General features: G+C 39.6%; 1 protein-coding gene across 3 annotated transcripts in view; it reads left to right on the top strand.

Moving 5' to 3' along the window:
• nf2a (NF2, moesin-ezrin-radixin like (MERLIN) tumor suppressor a) overlaps positions 1-12662 on the top strand; it is a 37361-nt gene extending 24699 nt beyond the window's left edge. For 2 of the 3 annotated variants that reach the window (XM_022213119.2, XM_022213118.2), the window contains 4 exons: positions 817-910; positions 3171-3289; positions 4966-5116; positions 10373-12662. In XM_022213119.2, the coding sequence (XP_022068811.2) occupies positions 817-910; positions 3171-3289; positions 4966-5116; positions 10373-10423 (415 nt within the window). In that variant the 3' untranslated portion in view covers positions 10424-12662. Of the gene's footprint in view, positions 1-816; positions 911-3170; positions 3290-4965; positions 5117-10372 lie in introns of those variants that run through there. The other variant, XR_007942856.1, reaches the window with a different exon arrangement.
• Positions 12663-20615: the final 7953 nt, after the last annotated feature.

Here is a 20615-nt window from a genome sequence, read left to right as displayed (position 1 = left end):
AGTTAATTCAGATAGTTAATTGTCAACAGTAGTATTGACTGATGTTAGGAGTTTCTCTCAAATGGCTTCTTTTCCTACACACTGAAGTTAAAACAGTGGTAATACTGACTGCTTGATCTGTGTTTTATCTGCAGTTTTGCCACTTTCTTTTCCCAGGAGTGGATCAAATCAAGTACAAAATCTGCTCTTGACTTTTTTATTCCTTTGTAGGTCAGATGGATGAAGAGAGAGTGGGACTTGAGTGATTCTCAGTCAGCACTCTGTAAAGCTTGATAGATGCCAATCAATTGTAGCAGAGAACTCGTGCCATTTTCATAATACAACAGCATACATACTACGGCTATCACTTCAGAGCCTCTACATTTATTAGGCAATCATTCCAAATGGGCACCATTAACCACTCGCCAGTAACTACAGTTTCTGGATGAGCACTTTTCTGCACCAGAGAAAATTTAAACCCGCGGCACTCAACATGTAAATGACTACGTCCACTCAAACCCTTGAGGCACATAGCTCCCCCACATCAGCGAGGAACTGCTGAGCGTTCAGGACCACAATCAAAAGAAATGTAATCACTCGCATATAACATTCTTACATCTCTGTGGTGAAATAACAGAGCCAGAAATGATTGTCTTTTGAGGGTCATACATTGATCACCCAGGTAATAACAAAGTGACATTCGTGGTTCACCGAGTGCCGACATACTGGTTATGTAAGATAATTCTGGAATCAATTTAGATAATTCTGTTTGATTTGAAGGACTGGGAGATGAATTGAAGTATTAAGTATGCATCTTTCTGTCTGCTTGTTCCTCAGGGATATGGAGGATGAGCAGCTGAAACAGGAGCTGCAGGAAGCCAGCGATGCGGAACGTGAGGAAAAGCACAACCTGCTGGAGATTACAAGCAAGGTTATCTAAACAGTAGCTGCCTCAGGTCACGTAGTTACGACAAACGTGCTCACATAGGTTTAACATTCTGAATCCCAAAACCTGTAGACGGGGTTCAAAGGTGTGTCATTTGAAAGAAAAACACAAAAAAGATTATACCATTTAACATGACAAGAAACCGTAAAAGCAAGAATAATCGTTGGATTTACTTTACTTTTTGATGTAATTATGTGTGACTCTTGGTTCTGTTGATAGAACTGGACCAAATGTAAGTTAAAAACTGAATGTGTCTCATATAGACATTTGCCAAAACATAAACCATTTACAGTTACAAAATGTTGTGAAGGCAAAAAATAATCTCTGCTTCTCGGCGTATTACTGACTCGTAAAACAATCACGTCACAGATATTCAGGGACTTTTGGCAGAAGTAGGCTGACCTTCAGACAGAAAAAAGGTCAATGTTACAATATCTATAGTATGTAGAATCACTATTTTTACAGTTTTGGTAAACATGTGGGTACTTGGAAAAAGTTGTACATGATTAATTTCAGGTTTTTCCAATTTTTGTAAAATTAATAATCAAAGAAATTTAGCTTTCTTTTTTTTTTCTTTTACTGCACAGATGTGTTTGACTTTTCTCTACTTCAGTCCACTGTTGTGCTGTTTCCATCAATCAGCAGGACTTTATATTGCAATGAAAAATTAGCTTTCGATGAATAAAAATGTGACAGGAAAAAAAAAACACCCAGAAATTACTTGGAGTTCACAGGTAGATGCACATAAGTCATGTAGTATACAACTGATTTGGCAAAGTCAAATGTAAATGTTCAAGGACAATCAAGGGTTCCTGAGTCTTTTAGCAATCAATCTTGGCATCTACAGAGTCTTTTTTAAAAAGTAAAATAACCTGATATATACTAATTTCACATCATCAGTGACATTGATTTGCTTTTTAATATTTTTTTAAAGGTACAGCGCATATTTATGGAGTTGCAGCAAATTCTTATTTTCAGTATCAGTTAAAATGTGTCCAAAAAACTGAAAAGTGAAAACGCTGATCAAAATATCCTATGCAAAACCTCAAAATACTTAGTTTATTGTTACTTAAGACCTAAAAAAAGCATCAAATTCTTCCGCTGTAGAAACACAGGAACTGTTAAATGTGGAATAGCATTACATTCATTTCATTAATCTTAATTGTCAAGGTTTTGCACACCTATAAACAGTACAGTTAATGTAATGCAATACTTAATAACCTGAGAAGTCCAATATCCTGAGAAATAAATGAATAACAAATCACACAGACAGAGGCATTTCCACATCTGCATCAAACAAATACACACAATACAAAACTGCACGTGCACAAAAAAGTTGTGTCCTTTCCCACTGGGAGAATGAGCTGCGGCCACCGGGATAAAAATAGGCGTTGACCGTATAGTTTTGACAGTTTTATCTTGACTCCTAATAACACACGCACACATACGCCCACACATGCACACACTGACACATGCAGCCGCTGCCCTGCAAAGCTAAACAAGAGATACTTGCATAAGACCGGGGTGCGCATGAGGCGGCCTACGCAAGAGCTCCCAACATGCTAAAAACCCACACATGACACGTTCATCTGCCTGCACACATGTACTCACACACACACGTACTGGGACGCTAGCCATCGCAAGAATGCTGCAGCCTTATCAGCTTATGAATGAAGAGCCTAAACACACACAAAAGGAACGCTGCCGTCCATTTATCAGTGAAAACTCTATGCGTTCGAACACGCTATTACACAAACGCACAATGTTCTCCACTTCCATTAACGTCGGCTTCGGTCAAACTGCCCTCAGTGCTCTGCCAAACCCTGTTTATGTTTGGATTCACATGCCAAGCATCGGATTTACATTTATATTGTGTATTAGGTCCACTTCTTATCCAGCAGACTTCTGAGGTAGCATGTGGCCAATGCATTCCAGGCTTCTGGTCAAGATCTGAAAGCATATATTTGTGTGTTCATGATCCATGACCAAAGAAGCAACCATCTTTCTTTCCCCCTTTCTCCATTTGAACTGTTCTCTCCATTACCTTTATGCCTATGTGTCCTACTTGTCTTTTCTATAAGTTCTGCAACGTGCTGTAATCCTCTTCCTTTATTCTGTTTCTCTTTTATTCTTTTATTTTTCTCCATGTTTTCTTTTCTGTCCTTTGTCCCATTTTCCACTTTATTCCTATCACTTCATTTACATCTTTACCGTCCTTGTAATCTTTTTTTTTTTTCGATCCTAGTCCCCAGGTCTGCCTTCTGACACCGCGCCTCGAGAACTGAGCTTCAGCAGGGAGGACCTCTGCTTTGACTTTAAAGATACCGACATGAAAAGCTTCTTCACGGTGACTGAGAAGAAAAAGTGAGTAGCCAGTCCTGCTCCGCTGATCCTGCTTATTATTTTTGAGTCTCGGGCAGGTTTGTGCAGCACGTTGCACACTTTCTGGTTGTGTGGTTCCACCTGACTGCAGTGCTTTGGTAAATTAAATGTTAATTGTCAGAAGGAAAAGACTGGTTGAAAAAGGGTGCTTTTGAGTGACCCAAGATTTTGTAAATGGATGCTGTGCTGTACTTGGAGGAATACCGTAACTTTAAACATGCACATTTTGATTCTTGAGTTGAGGTGAGCTTTTGACCCTCATTATTAGCTGCTGTTAATGTTGCTGCCAGTATTCAGGCATTTTATTTTAGTAGCTGTTAGGGCCAGTGCTTGCAGACAGGAAAAAGCACGTTTAGACAAGTATGACCCCGGCTGTGGAGCTGAATAAATTAGCTGTGTCTTAGCTGTCATATGATTAGGCAATTAGCTTTTTAAAAGAAATGCAAGTGGACATCAGGCCTGCAGGGCAACAACAGTAACGGTTCACAAGACTTAAAGAAAGACTGTGATGGAACTAACATGTACATACCGAAAACAAAAATATTTTATGACTAGTTAACCAGTCATTCTGTCTTTTAAAAGATATTATTATGGCTAATTGTGCAACGCTCATTTAATTTCTCTTGAAATACAATACCTAGAATGCAAACAGACCCATCAGAATGTGGAATTTGGACCAGAATACCAGGAAAAGGGTCCCTAAACTTTGAGTAGACAGTTATTACATTCATTACTGTATTGGTATGAACTTGCTGACAGCTGTTAGAGATGATTTAAATCAAGATTGGTGTTAACTTCATCACTGACTTAGAGATGGCATTTCGTATGATTCTTTATGATTGTATTTTGATTAATTATTGTTTTTTAAAAAAAGAATCTCTAAGATTACACCATTTATAAAAATTATAAATTGTGAAAACAGAAATAATAGTTAAATTTCTAACTTTTGGATGGTTCTTGAACTACTCATCTATTATCTGCTTTTCTGTCAGAAAACCTTACAAAATCTAAGCTTACAATTGTGATATTTTATGAAAATTACTTTATTCTACATGTCTGTCTCTCCTTTTTTAAATGCCAAATTGTCAAAATTGTCAATCAGAAATCAGTAAATAATTTGCAATAAACAAAGTCTGTTAAAAACACAAAAATTCTGTGTTCCTCGACGCATCCGTGAAGCCGCAATTGACTAACGCTGGAGATTTTTTCAGCTGAACTGCAGGCAGTGTTTACACAGAGCAAATAGTAGACAAGTATAGAAGCAAATGGATAATATTTTTTCAGTCCTTGTAAAATAGATAATCAAAGAAATTCAACTTTCTTCTCTTTATTTCTTGCATTATGACTCTGTTCTGCTGCACAGAAGACATTTTTGCGTGCTCTGTCCTCCTATCCATGGTTTTGCTGTTTCCACAGAGGTGCGGGACTTTATATTGGAGTGGAAAAGGAGCCCACAGTGACTAATATTGTGACAAGAGCAAAAGATATCTGGCAGGAACCACTTGGGGTTCAGAGGGCTAAAACATGTGTGACTGTACTTGCTTCAGGATTATCAAAAATGATTATATTTCTCCAAGTCTGCCCCTTCATTATAATGGCCTTTTTTTGTAACCTGGAAATAATAACAGTCTCACAACCTGCAATTTGTCCACATTTAGGGTTGCGAAGAAGAAGAACCTACATGAAGTGTTGAAGGAAATGAAGACAGAGATGGAACTTCTGAGACTGAAAGGGCACGAGACTCCTCTGGACTGCATTTACTTCCAGAACAAAGCGTTGGGCATCACCAAGCACAGCACCCTTATGATGGTACTTAATAGCTCAAAATGCTCAGACACACACTGTCACACAATCCACGAATTACTTATACACACGACATAGGATTCATGACCTCTCTGTCCACATTGGTGCACTAAAGTAGCCTAATTAGTCAGTAGGTGTTTGAGTAGAGCAGAAATCTGATTGCATCTGCAGCACCCTTTCAGGCTATAGATCGGAAAAATGGACACAAGACATAGAGATTGAGCTACAACAGTCCACAAATTTGATAAAAAATTGCTCTGAAAAAACAATGCAGCTATGAAAAAGTAATGTTTACAAGTTACTCTTTGTCTCTTGGTGCACTTATATGCTTCTATCCACCCCTCTCCTGTTAATTAGTAAAATATGCCAGCGGCTGGTGTGTGCACTGAGTAAAGTTACAGAGAGAAACAGCCGATAAAAGTACAGGGTAGAGCTGTGTTAGCAGTGAACTTGTAATATTTTATAAAAATGAATTTATTCTACACATCTTTTCAAAGAAATTGACAAAAACATATAGTTTGGATTAAACAGAGTCTGTAAAAACACATTATTTTGTGCTTTTAAGTGCAACCGAGAAGCCACGAATAAGTAACACCGGAGATTTCTCAGCTGAACTGCAGGCAGTGCTTACACAGCAAATAGGAGATAAGTATGGAAACAAATCAAAAATGTGTTTGAGCAGAGCAGAAATCTGATTCCATCTAGGGCAGACATTCAACCGCATCGATACACAAACGCAGATGAGGCCCAAAATCTTCTGAAAAAACAATGCAGCTATCAAAAACCAATGTTTACAAGTAACTCTTTGTCTCTCTTTGCGCATTCTTGTGCTTCCAGTCACCCCTATTTGCAAAATATGCCAGCGGCTGGCATGTGCACTGACAGTAAAGTTACAGAGAGGAACAGCCAGCACAAGGAGTAGTGCTGTGTAAGCAGTTAACTCTGTTACCAACTGGCTCCTAATTTCTTTTTCTTTCTTTTTTGTTTGGCTGAAGGCAAAACTGTAGCTAAAGCCATGTGGTATTTTATATATGGGGATATGTAGCATTCTTCTCATGGTGTGTGTGCATGTAGATAGCTATCACACCATGTAATAGATAAGAGATACACTCCCTTATCTGTCCCTAACGGTTACATTTACGAGCATTTTAGTGGTTTAACAGCTGCCCAATTCGCTCAAGTCACACGAGGTGATGAAGTGTAAACAGGGTCTTAATACTGAGCTTACATCATCTTCCCAAGGATAACTGTCTATCAGCATTTGATAGTCCAGCCTCGTACAACATGCCTCACCATCATATTATTTTAAGGTGGGGTATTGATTCTCACAGCATCTCTTAATAGCAACTTTCTCCTCTCAGCCCCGGGTTCATTATTCAACCTCGACTCTCTTCTTTGATGGAGCCCGCTGGGGGAGCGTTCATTCATTTTCTGCGATGACCTCTAAAAGTGCGCCGTGATTGCTGGTCTTAAGTGTATTAAAATAAAGAGAAAAACTCACCGAGCTACAGAGAGGCGAAGCTGTGTTTTTGTAGTGCGTCGACTCCGTCAGCGTTAGCCATTTCATCTTGCCTGGGCTAGTGATGATAACGCAAAAAAAGAGTTCTTCGGCTCGAGGGGATATTTTATAATTGATTGGTCAGAGGCAACGGCATTGTTATAATAAAGCAGATTCTATTTCCACTGTCCTCTGATGAACTGGCAGATTAGACTCATTCTCCTTTATCTTCCCACTCCAGTATCTCCCTAATTTTAATAAAAGTATCAAAAATGTGAGCAATGTTCCCAGCACAGTGTACAACAAAAAGCCCACCCCTCTTTCGTTTTGTCTCCCAGTGTAAAACACACTTGTTAAGGGGGCACTAATTGATTTTTGCTCGGTGATTTGTCATTGGGATTGATGGGGGCACCTCTGGCATGCAAGAGGAGAAGGATCTAAGTTGAAAGTGTTGGTTTAATTGAACCAGAGGCGGTCTGCATTTATCTTGCTGTTGAGGGAAAGAGGCCGGGGCACATGGCGAAAAAGTGAGGAAAGTAAGTAAGTCAGCTCTGCCGGAAAGAGGTGAAGAGTTGAGGAAAGGCCGAGGCTGATCAAAAATGTTGAAAGGATTTGGAGTTTCGAGGGAGGCTGAGTCACGGAGAAGTGCTAAGAATGCACCGTGAAGGTATCAGGGGGTGAAGGAGAGCAGAGGGAACGTGGAACGAAGCACAGACCTTTCAGCCAAAAGCATCAGAACCGGCTGCAGCCTGCGGGGCAAACTTTTCTCCGTCCAGACTCCCTCTCTCCCCCCCCTCTGGATGATTAATGAACGTCCCCTTAACACGGCCCAGCGCCTTTTTCACTTCTACCAGGCCACAGGTTCTGCTCTGTTAGCACCGAGCCTGCCAGGAGAGCTCATTCTCAACAGCTGAATCCCAGCACAAGAGCTGCACTGATTCTGTGTGAAGTTTCACAGAGGAAATACTTTTTTTTCTTTTATATAATTTGTATAGAGGTCCATCCAGACAGCATGAAGTGCCACACGCGGGAGGTCAACCATCGAGGGTTATTCTCATCTTACTAAACAACATACAGAAGGATTTCTCTTCTAGGAAATAGCCTGTTTTTTGTGCCATTTACAGCAATAATATCCAGGACACTGAATAAAGAGTTCTTGCTCACTGTGGGCACTGTGGAGTACAATGCTGCAGAGTCAGATAGACACACAGTCAGGCTTTCTCACTCATAGTTCACGCCGCCCGTCAGCAGGGACAATAGAAGGTGATCGGTAAACATTACGCTGCAAATCCATTCGTCTCCCACACGTTATCTGTTTGGATTTGCTTAAGTCCCTCGATCTGCACATTCCCCAGAAACAACCTGGATTTCCCAAACTGTCCTCCTTCATCCCCGGTCTAATATTTGCTTTGGCAGCCGCTCTAATTCCCTTTACCCTACAGATGTTAAAGGAGAAGAGAAAGTTTATCCAGCCACTTTGAAGTAGTTCTGTCTTACGCCGTGTTACATTAGAGTGGATGGGTAGCCGTGGCGAAAGGGTTAAAGCACCGCCAGTGGCCTGAATTAATCCATCAGCAGCTCGTTTAAACCTGGGGAGAAAAACAATTAACAGTTCTTTGTGTGACTGGCATTGAACTTCCACTGCTCTCTCCATCAGTTTGATTGTCTCGAGTAGAGAGACTGGAAAAAACAGCGACAAAGTTTTCACCTGGATCCAGTTGTAAACCCTGATTGAGGCTGACTTGTGTTTTCAGTGTATGTAAATTGAGATGAGTGCGAGATGTATCAACAACGCTGCGTGCTTTCGTACCATCAGAGATTCATTACAAACAGAATAACCTTGGGGCTGTGTTTGCAGTAAACACACCAAAGACTCTCCAATTATCCTCTCCTTATGATCACTTAGTCTTTTGATTAGTCAAGGGAAACAAGTTAAATCATGTGTTTTGCCATTTTAAAGTTAATTAGAGGCATGACTGGATTAAACATGTGTATGCAGTACATATATTAAGAATTACAGCTGCTAGCGAACCAGATCTTATTGAAATCACACATTTTTAATTGCACTCGTATAATTTTGCGCATATTGAGGTAGGACGAATTGAAAAAATACACTAATATTTCATACAGGCAGCAGTGTTAATATAATAATTAACAAACCTATAGGGGACATGGTTGAAGTACACTTTGCAGATGATATGTTCGTATTTTTACCTAAATTGCGTTTGTAGTATTGAAATTTTGATGTTTGATTGTGGATTGGAGTGTTTTTAGTGTTATATCACAGATTGGAATGTTTTTATGGTGTTATATTAATAATTGAAATGTTTTTTTTAGTGCTATATTGTAGATTGGAGAGTTGTTTTTAGTTTCTTGTTGTAGATCAGATTGTTTTTTTTTTCCGTGTTATACTGCATTTGGGATGTTTTTTTAGTGTTATATTGTGGATTGGAATGTTTTTTAGTGTTATATTGCGGATTAGAGGGTTTCTTAGTGTTATATTGTGGATTGGAATGTTTGTTTTTTAGTGTAAGATTGTAGATTGAAATGTTTTTTTAGTGATATTTTGTAGATTGGAATGAATGTTTTTGCGTTAATTTGTAGATTGGAGTGTTTTTAGTGTTATATTATGAATTAGATTGTTTTTTAGTGTTATATTGTGGATTGCAGTGTTTTTAGGGTTATTACTCCACCAAAGAAGGCAACAGAGTTATGTGACAATCGGCAAACGTTTGTCTGTTTGTCTGTGCACAACATTACTCAAAAATAGAATAATGGATTTGCATGAAATTTTCAGGGAAGGTCAGAAATGACACAAGGACCATCTGATTAGATTTTGGCAGTGATGCGGCTTATTCCATGGATTTGTTGAAGATTTCTGTATCATTGTGAGATAGCGGCACGGCGTCACTAAACAGTGACAAGTGAACACTACATCAGCTGCCTGCTGACGCTCACATGACTGCGATGCTACTTCAAATCCACAGCTACGGACGTATTAGGCTTATCCATCAGAAATCATACAAAGACAGCCTTGGCAGAGTAGTGCGCTCTCTGAGTGCTTTTCTTGTATTGTAGAATGAAATGTTTTTTAGTGTTTTATTGTGGATTGGAGTGTTTGTTTGTTTTTAGTGTTATATTGCTGCTTTTACATCTAGAAATGACCTGAGCTGCCCCATCACTAATGTTAGTTCATTAGCAAAGACAGTTGATGAATGCAACACTTCACAGGTGTGAATTCAACAAAAACATCAAGCATTATCCCTTAGTCTTCACAGTCTGAGACATTTTCATTGTCAAACACTGCTAAATCCAAACACCACAGCACACTCCTCTTACAACAGTCTCTTTTTTCAGGAAGGCTGCTCGAGAAGCAGCCAACTCCTCACTGCTGCATGAAAAAGAAAACTCGTCCAGAGTGCCCCAGTTTGCACCCACATGCACACGGTCCAAAAAGGCTGTTGACAGCTGGAGAATTTTAAAAGCTAAGCGCAGGCAATCTGCTCTCACCCAGCAAGCTTGTTGACCATCCACGCGCTAGTTTTCATGGTCTCTCAGTTGAAATTCAGGCTCTTGTGGAGACTGGTTGCTCACAGTGCATGTGTTGGGAATACATAGAAGGATTAGAGCAGGCAGGAAGGCTGACAAGATTTTTATGCTGTCACTGATTTAACTTGCTCGCTACACAGCTCTTCTGTGGTCTATTTTGTTGTTGTTTATTCGATACAGACCTCACCACATCCTTGCTGTTTTCTCTTCCACAGCTAACACTGCAGAGCTCCGAAAGCAAGTTGGCCCACTATGAGACCCTTTAAAGTACAGACGTGTCGAGGTAAAGACGTGGATGTAGCACTGTTTCTACTTTGAAAAAGACTGACCACACTATGTCACCTTATGGCCCACTTCCTGGAAACCGCTATCAAACACTACAGTCAAAAAAATAACCACTGTCTTAATCTGCACCTACTTCAGAGGGATGAGCCGTGAAGCCAGGCTTTCTTTATGCAAGTTGACTTGACAAAACCAAATCAGATTCAATGGTCGTCATGACGGTGGTTATTAACTTTCTTTGCTAAGCAGGTTTTCTTCATCAGGCTGTGTGCATGTTCACATTAAAGGACCCTTTCTGTGACTCTACTTCTGACTAAAATAGACCAATTGTGTGATGCCTGGATGAATATAAATGGGATGAATATAAAAACTGATTACAGTAAAAAGCGCTGTTTGTGCAAATGATACAAAAGGGAATAGCACTAGTAGAAAATTGGTAATTGTGCAAGTTATGTTTATTTTCAGTGCACTCTTTTTATATCTGCTTATTTCTAATATGACAGCAGTTTTAAACTATCCATTTTAACATGGTACTCAAGAAGTGCTTTTTAGTCTAAAACTGTCCCATAATTAAATATAAAAAAAATATCGAAGTGAAATTCATGTTACTGATTAGAAATTCTCTGATTTTTACCAACAGACTAATCAGTTTTCTGGTCTGTGTTCTAGTAGCTGCATAAAACGGATCTGACATCTAATCAGGACAGGACATAAAAAACAGAATTATGCATTTTCTGCATCAGCAACTGAATGCATATAGGTTTCCATGGCAACTCGACACATACAGTTTGTGCTGCTGTAGCTGCACTGCTCTGTTCAGCGGCATTACTAAGGTACAGCTCAACAGGTTTGCAGATGCAACATATTCCCGCAGCTGCAAATCTATATTGCTAATAGAGGATATGATTAAGAACAGAATTAGTGAATGGGAGGTGCTTCTCACCATAGATTTAAATTCCAGACTCTAAACAGCACCTCCTCTAAAGCTGTGCAGCATCAGTTGGTGATTTAGCAGGTTAAACCAGAGTCCTCTTTGTGGCATTGAGACTTTAGGCTCAACATAATCCATTAGTCTCTCTTCATACTGCACCCTTCTGGGTCCGTGTGTGTGCACTAAATCAGAGATTCATTTAAAAAAAAGGTGAGTGTATGTTTACAGTGGGAGTGGAGTTTATTAACGTCAAAAAGTGAAGTTTGACAGTACCAAAGGAGAAAAGAAAGCACTTCTCCTATTTCACTGTGAGTCTAACGAGACTGCATTTGTGGACTTTGGATTCAGGGCGACCTGTAATATCTGATTGCAGAAGAAATTCAAGTAGAAATAAACCACTAACGGATGCATTTGAACAAAGGGATTGATGATTAGATGTTGCCCCTACTGTGAACCAAAGCATTTGATATTTAGTCATTATATCCACCAGTATACTGTATTGTCTTAGACTCCTCTCTAAAGCAAGAACCATCTGTTAAATTTCATGTTATTCCTAAGGCCTTCATTGAAATTGCACATTCAAGCAGCAAATACAGGTCATTTCTTTACCATCATGCATTTAAAGAGCCATTTATTTTTAATGGAGGGGAGGGTTATGGTCTGTGGTGGATATTGAGCTTTATCTCAACACTAAAGCTCTCTGATTCCTAACAAAGAGTTTACCTTACTTGTGTGAGTAGTGATTTTTACATGTGTTAATGTTTGTGCCTTTATGCAGCTTTTTGCGGTGAAGTGTTACACATTTACATTTACATCTTGTATAAATAGAGATCCCATATTAAATAGCTCTGGCTGTCTGAAACTGTTGTAGCACCGACTTCACTGTGTTCTGCTCCTAAAAAAGAATATTATTTGCACTGGATGGTTCTGAATGAAGGAACCGTAATGTCTTAGATATGAGCTTGTGTCGCATCTAAGATCTGTCTCTTTATTTTTTTAGCGTGTGTGTGTGTGAAGACTTTTTCCAAACATGAATTAGCATCTATTTTGAATTAATGCGTCTTTTTTGAATTAATGTGCTCTTTCCCTCTGAAAGCAATTTATTTTTGGCAGTTATAATGTGAAAAAATATCTCTATTTTTCTTACTGTCTGTGTTTAATAAGGATGATAAGCAGTATTTAAAGTGAAACTCTGCAAAAACTTCACATTTATATGACTATATATGTATTTTTTGACGGAAATGTAACAGATATGTATGTGTGAAGTGTAAAATAAATTCATATAGGTCTGATTTGTTTGTGTTTGAGAGTTGTTGTTTTTTTCCATTTGTTGTGGGAAAACAGCCATGGCTCTTATTACCCTAAATAATTAAACAAATATGCCGCTGGGTTGTTGGTGAATTCCGACGCAGTTTGGAGAGAGAAGTGACAGCTGATATATAACCTGACAGTGAATGCAACATCAGAAACTCCTACATTTGTTGCAGGGAAATCAGCTTTTTAGAAATATAAAGGCATCTCCCTAAATAAACCTGGAGCCTTGAATATATTCAGTTCTGGTCAGTCACATAGAAGCAGCTGATTGTGAATGGAACATTAACACATAAGTAAATGCTAACTGAAGAGCTGCCAATTGATTCTATTTTCACGTCCCTCCAGAAATAACTTTATTTTGGCAGCCCTTAATGAATGTCACCTTTGATACTGCGAGTGCCAGGAGCCTTTTTCACGCCGAACCCAAACAGACATCCAATTACACCTTTGAAATGAATCAAGTGTTACGTAAGCAGCCTCCATCTTGTGTCAGATCACATACCCCGTTTGCTTGAGTGACAGGGTCTTTGTGTGTGTGCTTCGGTGCTTACGGATGCGTGGGATGCTGCATGCCCTGCGTGCTTAGCTTTTGTTGGTGGTGTGCTGCTGTGTGTCACATTAACTCTTTAGTGCGAGTTCCTGCACTTGGCTTGGGGGTCTGATAGGGTGCTGCTGAGTTGATTTGGAGGGGGCGGTTTCCCCACAACTGTGTCACCTCTGGGCTCTGCCGGAGAAGGGCCTCCCTCGGCTGCCGTGACTGACGGGCGTCTTCGGCAGAGGTGGAGGCTGTGAACCGACAGGTATACAGATCTTCTTCATCGCTGCCTCCCCCTCTGAGGCAGAAGGAATAGGGGAGGAGACGGGAAGAATCGCATCTTTTGTCATTTATCCATTCCCGGGGGATCACAGTTGTTGCCGCACAGTTTGCGTTTTACATTTTTTGCATTTTACCATTTTCACCATTTGCATTTTACACACAAACACACTCGTCTTGCTGCAGACTGGAAAAGGCTTGCTTCGCCTACAGGGCTTGGGGAGTAGATTGGGGCTGTGCAGGACCTGCCAAGAGCTGGAATACAAAACAAGCTCCCACAATGGAAGGGGAAAACCCTCGTATCTTAATCCAAGGTTAGCTTCCATTTGGAGAGCTGATTCAAGGATTAAAAGAAGAATATAATAACAGTTTTATTGTACAGTCACCAATGAAATGCCCTTATTATCTTTTTACATTTGACTGCACAGACATAAGGACACAGGCGCTAATTGTCAGTACTTCTTTAAACTATGAACTGAGCTGTTAAATTGCTTTTCTGAGTTGACAGTTTGGAAGTACTTTCCCAGAAAATTCACAAGATCACACTATGTATGTAAAATCATATCAGAAAATTACACATACTGAGTGTCAAATGATTTAAAATTGCAAATCCTCAAATTACAAGTTAAATAGGAGAACAGTTCCTTTTATAAGCAACATTTTCCAACATATAATGTATATATAATTTGAAAATGTGTCAACTTTGAGGGATGCTACTTTAGATATCCATATTTGTGTGGTAACTAGGCAGGCCGTGAATGCAGGAATTCAAAGGATATGTTTTAAAAAACCAACCTGAGTTGACGAAAAGTGCTACACATGTTGCAAAACAGCCAACAACAAATGTACAAAAGAGACAAGAGAAAACATGATAAAACTTGCAAATCGGTAAATATAAAACTCTAATATGCCAGACATACAGGACAACAATGTGTGAGATTAATTTCTGAAATAAAGTAGGTAGCAGGTACAGAGATGCTACCTCAGGTATAGTGATATCCATTTGTTTTGGTACCGATTAAGAGTCTTGCAGCAGTGAGGACTGACCAATATTTAGGTAAGGTGAGTTTGAGTAATCTAGCCTGAAATTAAAGCAGTGCTCAGCTTAGTTTACAATAGTATTTGGTGATCCAGCATTTTACCTCCTGGAAGCAGTTTAGGATGGATGTGATAACAAAGAGGTGGAGTCATCTTGAACTCAAAGGCAGATACATTTGCCTTTAGAAGTGTTTGTGGAGAATGTAATCAAAATAAATGGGCTCTAGGATGGAACCTTGAGGTACTCCACAGGTGATTTGAGCAGTTGAGAAAGAGCTGCACCCAATTTTTCCCACTTTAGCACAGTTGCCTGGATCCCAACGTGATTGAAACTATGTGCACCTACAGGCAACACTGTTTACTGTCTCCAGAACAATATACTATTTAATGCAGTCCATGCTGTCTGATTTCAAAAAACCCAATCAGCTCCACAAAAGCTGAACTGCATGAAGGTTAATGTTGCAGCTGGAACAACACCTTTACTACAGTTAAGGTCAGAAGTGGAATTTAACACTTCCAAGACCTCATAACAGGATGTAATGCTCTACTCTTCATTTTCAATTACAGCTGCAGGGCTGAAAATGTAACTTATATGATACCACAATGAAAAATGGAAACATCCTTATGATTGCAATTATACTAATAGCATAGACGTAGATTTAGGGAGGATGCAGGAGATACAATGCCTAAGACACTGGTCATTATTTACTCTAACAATGACAAGTATGAGCATGTACAACCTCTGAATCTATTGTGGAAGACTTAAGTCTGTCCATATCCTATTCTACTATACTTTGAGTTGTCACCTAGTGTCTGAATTTTGATTTCCTTTACATAAAGGAAGACAATTTGTTGCAGAAAAGGCATGTATTGGTGTATAAAGTTACCAAAATGCATGACATTAAGTGTTGGAGGACCTTCTGAGCCCCACTTAAAGTGTCCCTCTTAATATTTAAATAAAACATAGAACAGTATCTCATGTTTTACATTATTGCCTGTAATAAACATTTCAGGTCTTATCCACAACTCTTGTATCCCATTTCCATGTCTTCAAACATACTACAAATTAATCATCTCGTAATTTATGTAGCACCAACATCAACTTTGCTCCACAAAATTAACGGCCATCTAGTTGCTCCATAACTTTCCAATTGAAGCATTTTCTTTCACATGTCTCTTCTGCTGCGTCCCCGTGACATTTTTAGCTCCACAAACTAAACCATCCATTGTGTGTTTTATCTGCTGCGGTTGAGCTCGCGATATCCGGCGGGCTTATCGACGGCGTCCTCAAATCTACTCCCATGTGCTAATCTCTTCCCACCCGTACCTGCCCTTAAATGGTAATCCTTTAGTCCTTTACCTTTCATAACGCTCTGGACCGATGCAGAAATATATCCACGTCGGATGACAAATGAATTTCTAACCATTTGCTCTCAATTTCTGCTGTTTTTATGGTATACGGTGCCTTATCGCGCTTATAAAAAGGACAGGAAGAAACCTCTCCTATCTTTGGACTGGTTGGGTTTATAAGACGGCAGATTTGAATGAACATAACTAAGTATGTGCTAAAACCATGAATTCAACTGTGTTGTCTCAGTATCATTAATCTCCTTCCAGCAGAGCGGCCTTGTTGCTTCGCGTTCAGTTTATCCACTGACTGTTTTGCCTGAGGACCAGCTCTTATCAACGCTGCTGCTTTATCCTGCTGATGCATTTCCTCCATGAGCTCGTTCCCTTAGGGACTTTGTTCCATTAATACTGCCCTTAGTGCACCCTTGTTCCTCCCCACTCTACTGTTGTAGGCAACATCACTATACCTTGATGCTAACCACCTGTTGAGTTACCATGATGTAGATAAAGGAGGCTGTGCACTTCTGATATGTCCTTAGATAGTTCAAACCTTATCTCTGACCTCACCTGCATAAATTTAAATACCTCTACTAGATAGTGTCTGCATATAGATAGCATCTAGAGTCATGATTCAATTGTGTGGGTGTCAGCATGATGTTGCCTCATTATAGTGACCTTTCTGTGTCCTCTATTTGTTTTATGCAGAGGCAGTCTTCAGCAGATAAACAATATGGTTGGTCATTTGTCCAAAAAACTCAACCTTTTTCTCAAATTCAAAGCATTCCTTTAGCCAGAAACCGTCAACATTCATGATTTAAGCATGTAGATGATGTCACCCTAAACTAATTGAGTAATTTTAGTCGATGACATAACTTGATCTTCATCGTAGAGGTGTTAGATGAGGTCAATCCTTTGGACACTGAAAAATACCCTAAAGAATACCCTATTTTCTTGTGAGTTACACTTGTTGCCTCTACATCATCCTTTAAGTCTTCTTGATGGCCCTCCCTAAAATGACTGACTTCTCTCAGGCCACGTTCAGACTGACTCTAAGGAAATTTTTCATTACCTTTGGCATTTTGCCTTTATTTAAATAGTGCAGTGGAAATTGGCAAAGTGTGAGGGTGGATTTTGTGGGAAAAGAAAGCAGAGGAATAGCAAAGCAAAGTCTGTACGGGTGGGAGATGACATTTTCTTTTGGTAAGATGACGTCAAAATGTGCGAATCCTAGAATTGTTGATCCTGCATCATCTCCTCAGTCTTCCTGATGCTGCTCCCTAAAATGACTGACTTCTCTAGGGCCAGAATCAGATCAAATTTCAGTGTTTTTTTTCTTTATCTTTGGCATTTTGCCTTTATTTAGAACAGTAGAGCTAGATAATGTGAAAGGTGAGAAATTGTAGGGAAAGAGAGCAGACAAATGACGAGCAGGAAAAGTTTATATGTTTTATGCAGACAATCCTCACCAGATAATATGGTTTGTCATTTGTCAAAAACACACTTTTTCTCAAATTCAACACATCCCATTAGCCAGAAACCGTCAACTTTCATGATTTAACCATGCAGATGGTGTCTACCTGAACTAATTGAGTAGCTTTTGTTGTTCAGTTAAGTATATCTTCATCACAGAGATGACAGATGAGACTTTCATTTGAAAAAGTGAGGTTGATCGTGTTGTGAGGCCCCAGCGAATGTAAGACGAAGTGTAAGGTGGGAAATTGTAGGGAAAGAGAACAGACAAATGACATGCAGGAAAAGTCTATATGTTTTATGCAGAGACAGCAGAGACGCACTTTTTCTCAAATTCAACACATCCCATTAGCCAGAACCCATCAACTTTCATGATTTAACCATGAGGTTGATCTTGTTGTGAGGCCCCAACAAATACCCTTTTTTGTTGTTTGTTAGACTTGTTGCTTCTACATCATCCACTAAGTCTTCTTAATGCTGCTCACTAAAATGATTAACTTCTCTAAGGCCACATTCAGACTGACTTTATTTAGATACTACACTAATTGAGTAGCTTTAGTTGATCAGTTAATTATATCTTTATCACAGAGACGAGCTCAATCCTTTTGTGAGTCACTAAAAAATACTCGATTCTGCTGTTTGTTCTAGTTATTGCTCCTCCTTAATCTCCCCAGTCTTCTTGATGCTGCTTCCTAAAATGACAGACTTCTTTACAGTCATGTTCAGACTGATTTTCAATTTGTTTTTTTTTTCTTTCCTTTCGGCATTTTGTCTTTATTTAAATAGATCAGTGGAGATAGACACAGTGTAAGGTGGGAAATTGTAGTGAAAGAGAGCAGACGAATGACGAGCAGGAAAAGTCTACATGTTTTATGCAGACAGTCCTCACCAGATAATATGGTTGGTCATTTGTCAAAAGACACACTTTTTCTCAAATTAAACACATCCCATTAGTCACAAATCATCATCATTCACATTTTAACTGTGCAGACAGTCTCCCAAAAGCTAACTGAGTAGTTTTAGTTGATAACATAACTATATCTTCATCGTAGAGGTGACAGATGACGTCAGTCCTTTTGTGAGACATTGAAAAATACCCTATTTTGCTGTTTGCTAGACTGGTTGCTCCTCCACCGTCTCCCCAGTCTTCTTGATACCGCTCCCTAAAGGCCATCTTTGGACCAATTTTGAGTTTTTTTTTTCCTTTTTGGCATTTTGTCTTTATTTAGATAGGCCAGTGGAAATAGCGAGGAAATTATATGGAAACGGACTAATGACATGCAGCAAAGGTCCGTCTGACTGGAAATCGACCTGGGACTGAGCTGCAAAGGGCATTTTTTCCCATGTAGTATGGGTATTAAAACCAACTTTAGTCCAGTCTGAAAAACTACATGTCAGTTATAACTACATATAACTAGATATAACCCTAATAAACCCCAAAAATGTAGCTAAAAATGGGTGTTTTTGTAGAGTCGGTGCTTCAAATTTTGCAGACTTCATTTCAGTGTTAAGCAGCTCCCAATTACACCGTGAAATCCAGTCATTAAAATGCCATTAAAACAAATATAAACCTGTCTCGCACCCCATTTTCTGGTTATGACCTGCATGTTGTTCACGTACTGAACTGTACACCCTGACAGATAAGAGAGAGAGCTCTTTCTGCTGTTTGTCTCCACCCACCACTCACCTTCATGCCTCACTGATCCCCTCCAGTGTCATTATTAGAGCTAGATGTGAAACTGTAGTCTCTCCCCACACGCTACACTCGCTGCCCTGGCCATATTTTAACAGTGGGACTCTGCAATCAGAACCCTTCCATGATAGTTGCTGAGGTACATAGCCAAAGGCAATAATAAGGTCTAAAAATACCATATGGAGATTTCAGTTCTCCAGCTTGGCTGACTGAATTTGGAGCCAAATTATGCTTTGCACGCTCCAAGCATCTGAAAACGCCTGATATTCCAGGTTTCTGCTCTGGTGTGTCAATTAACTCACTCGATGTGACTGGACTCTCTCCACTGCAGTGAAAGGAGAATATTTGCTTCTACTAAGAGCAAATAAATAATTAACATCTGAACAGCATGAACAGATTTTTAAAATTTTCATTCATCCAGTGCTCTCACCCTGATTTAGGCGTTAACTTTATCTTTTTTATATCAGGATTGAACCTTATTGCCTACACAGGATTCTCAACAAGATTTTGCAAAAAATAAAAAAAAACTAGTTGTCATAAGCACATTAAATTTTTTGGCTCATGAACAGAAAGGCAGCGATTTGAAGCATTATATAAATACACACATGTGCACTGTACCTGCAAGTATATTCATCATGGTGCCGTTCACAACTGTCCTGCCAGGAGCCTCCATTGACTCACTGAAGTGAATCCCCCCACTCGCCTCTATGTGTGGGGGTTGAGGTGCAGAATCCTGTGGGAATGTGTTTTATTCACAGGATGTTCAGCATGAATCCTCTTGACACTGCTCTTTCTCTAATTCTCTCCACGCTGGTATTTATTTGATGCCGCGGCACCTCACCTTACACATATGTTTAGCGTGATTAAATTTTTCCAGTCCCAGGGCATTCGGTACGGTTGCGAAAAGGAGGGGGAGTGTAGGGTTTATAAAAAAAAAACCTTGGAAACCTCGCCGTCGCTGCATCAGGCTTTTGCTGGCGTGTTTCACTCAAATTCGTGCACCCACACTCTGACTGACACACACACACAGAATTACAAAATCCTTCTCGGTCCTTCCAGCCAAATTAGTATCTTCTTTCATTCCGGCGTGCAGATGTCTCCGAGTGAAATACCTGTGGAAAATCGCCATGATTGGGTTCATTATGTTGCCTGCAGTTAGCACGGATGGAAATGAGTTTGGTATTTTAGGCTGAGGGAAGAAGGAGAAGAAGGGAGAAAAATAATAATAAAATCTGCCCCTTTTTTTCTTCAAAATATCAGCTTGTTAGACTGAAGAAGTGCGGCTGCCTGCCTGTTTTGGTACATCTCTGGACTGCTTGATGAGAGGCTATGAATACATTTTCTCATGACCCCCAGATAAGCTCTGTTTTAATTGTCTCAGTCTATTATAAATTACAATGTGGAAATCCACTCGTCTCTCTCGTCGTGATCAATCTTCAGTAATATCCACTCGCTCTTCACTCGCCTGCGTCGCTTATCTCCTCTTTTATCTGCTTCTCCTTCCTGAATCTCTGCCTGTCTTCAGGAGCTGCAGGAGTTGGTGGTCATCATGATCGGCCCTGTTAT

The sequence above is a fragment of the Acanthochromis polyacanthus genome, chromosome 7 (genome assembly GCF_021347895.1).
Source record: "Acanthochromis polyacanthus isolate Apoly-LR-REF ecotype Palm Island chromosome 7, KAUST_Apoly_ChrSc, whole genome shotgun sequence".
NCBI lineage: Eukaryota > Metazoa > Chordata > Actinopteri > Pomacentridae > Acanthochromis > Acanthochromis polyacanthus.
The sequence above is the reverse complement of the archived record's forward strand: the minus strand, read 5'-3'. Positions and strand labels throughout refer to the sequence as shown.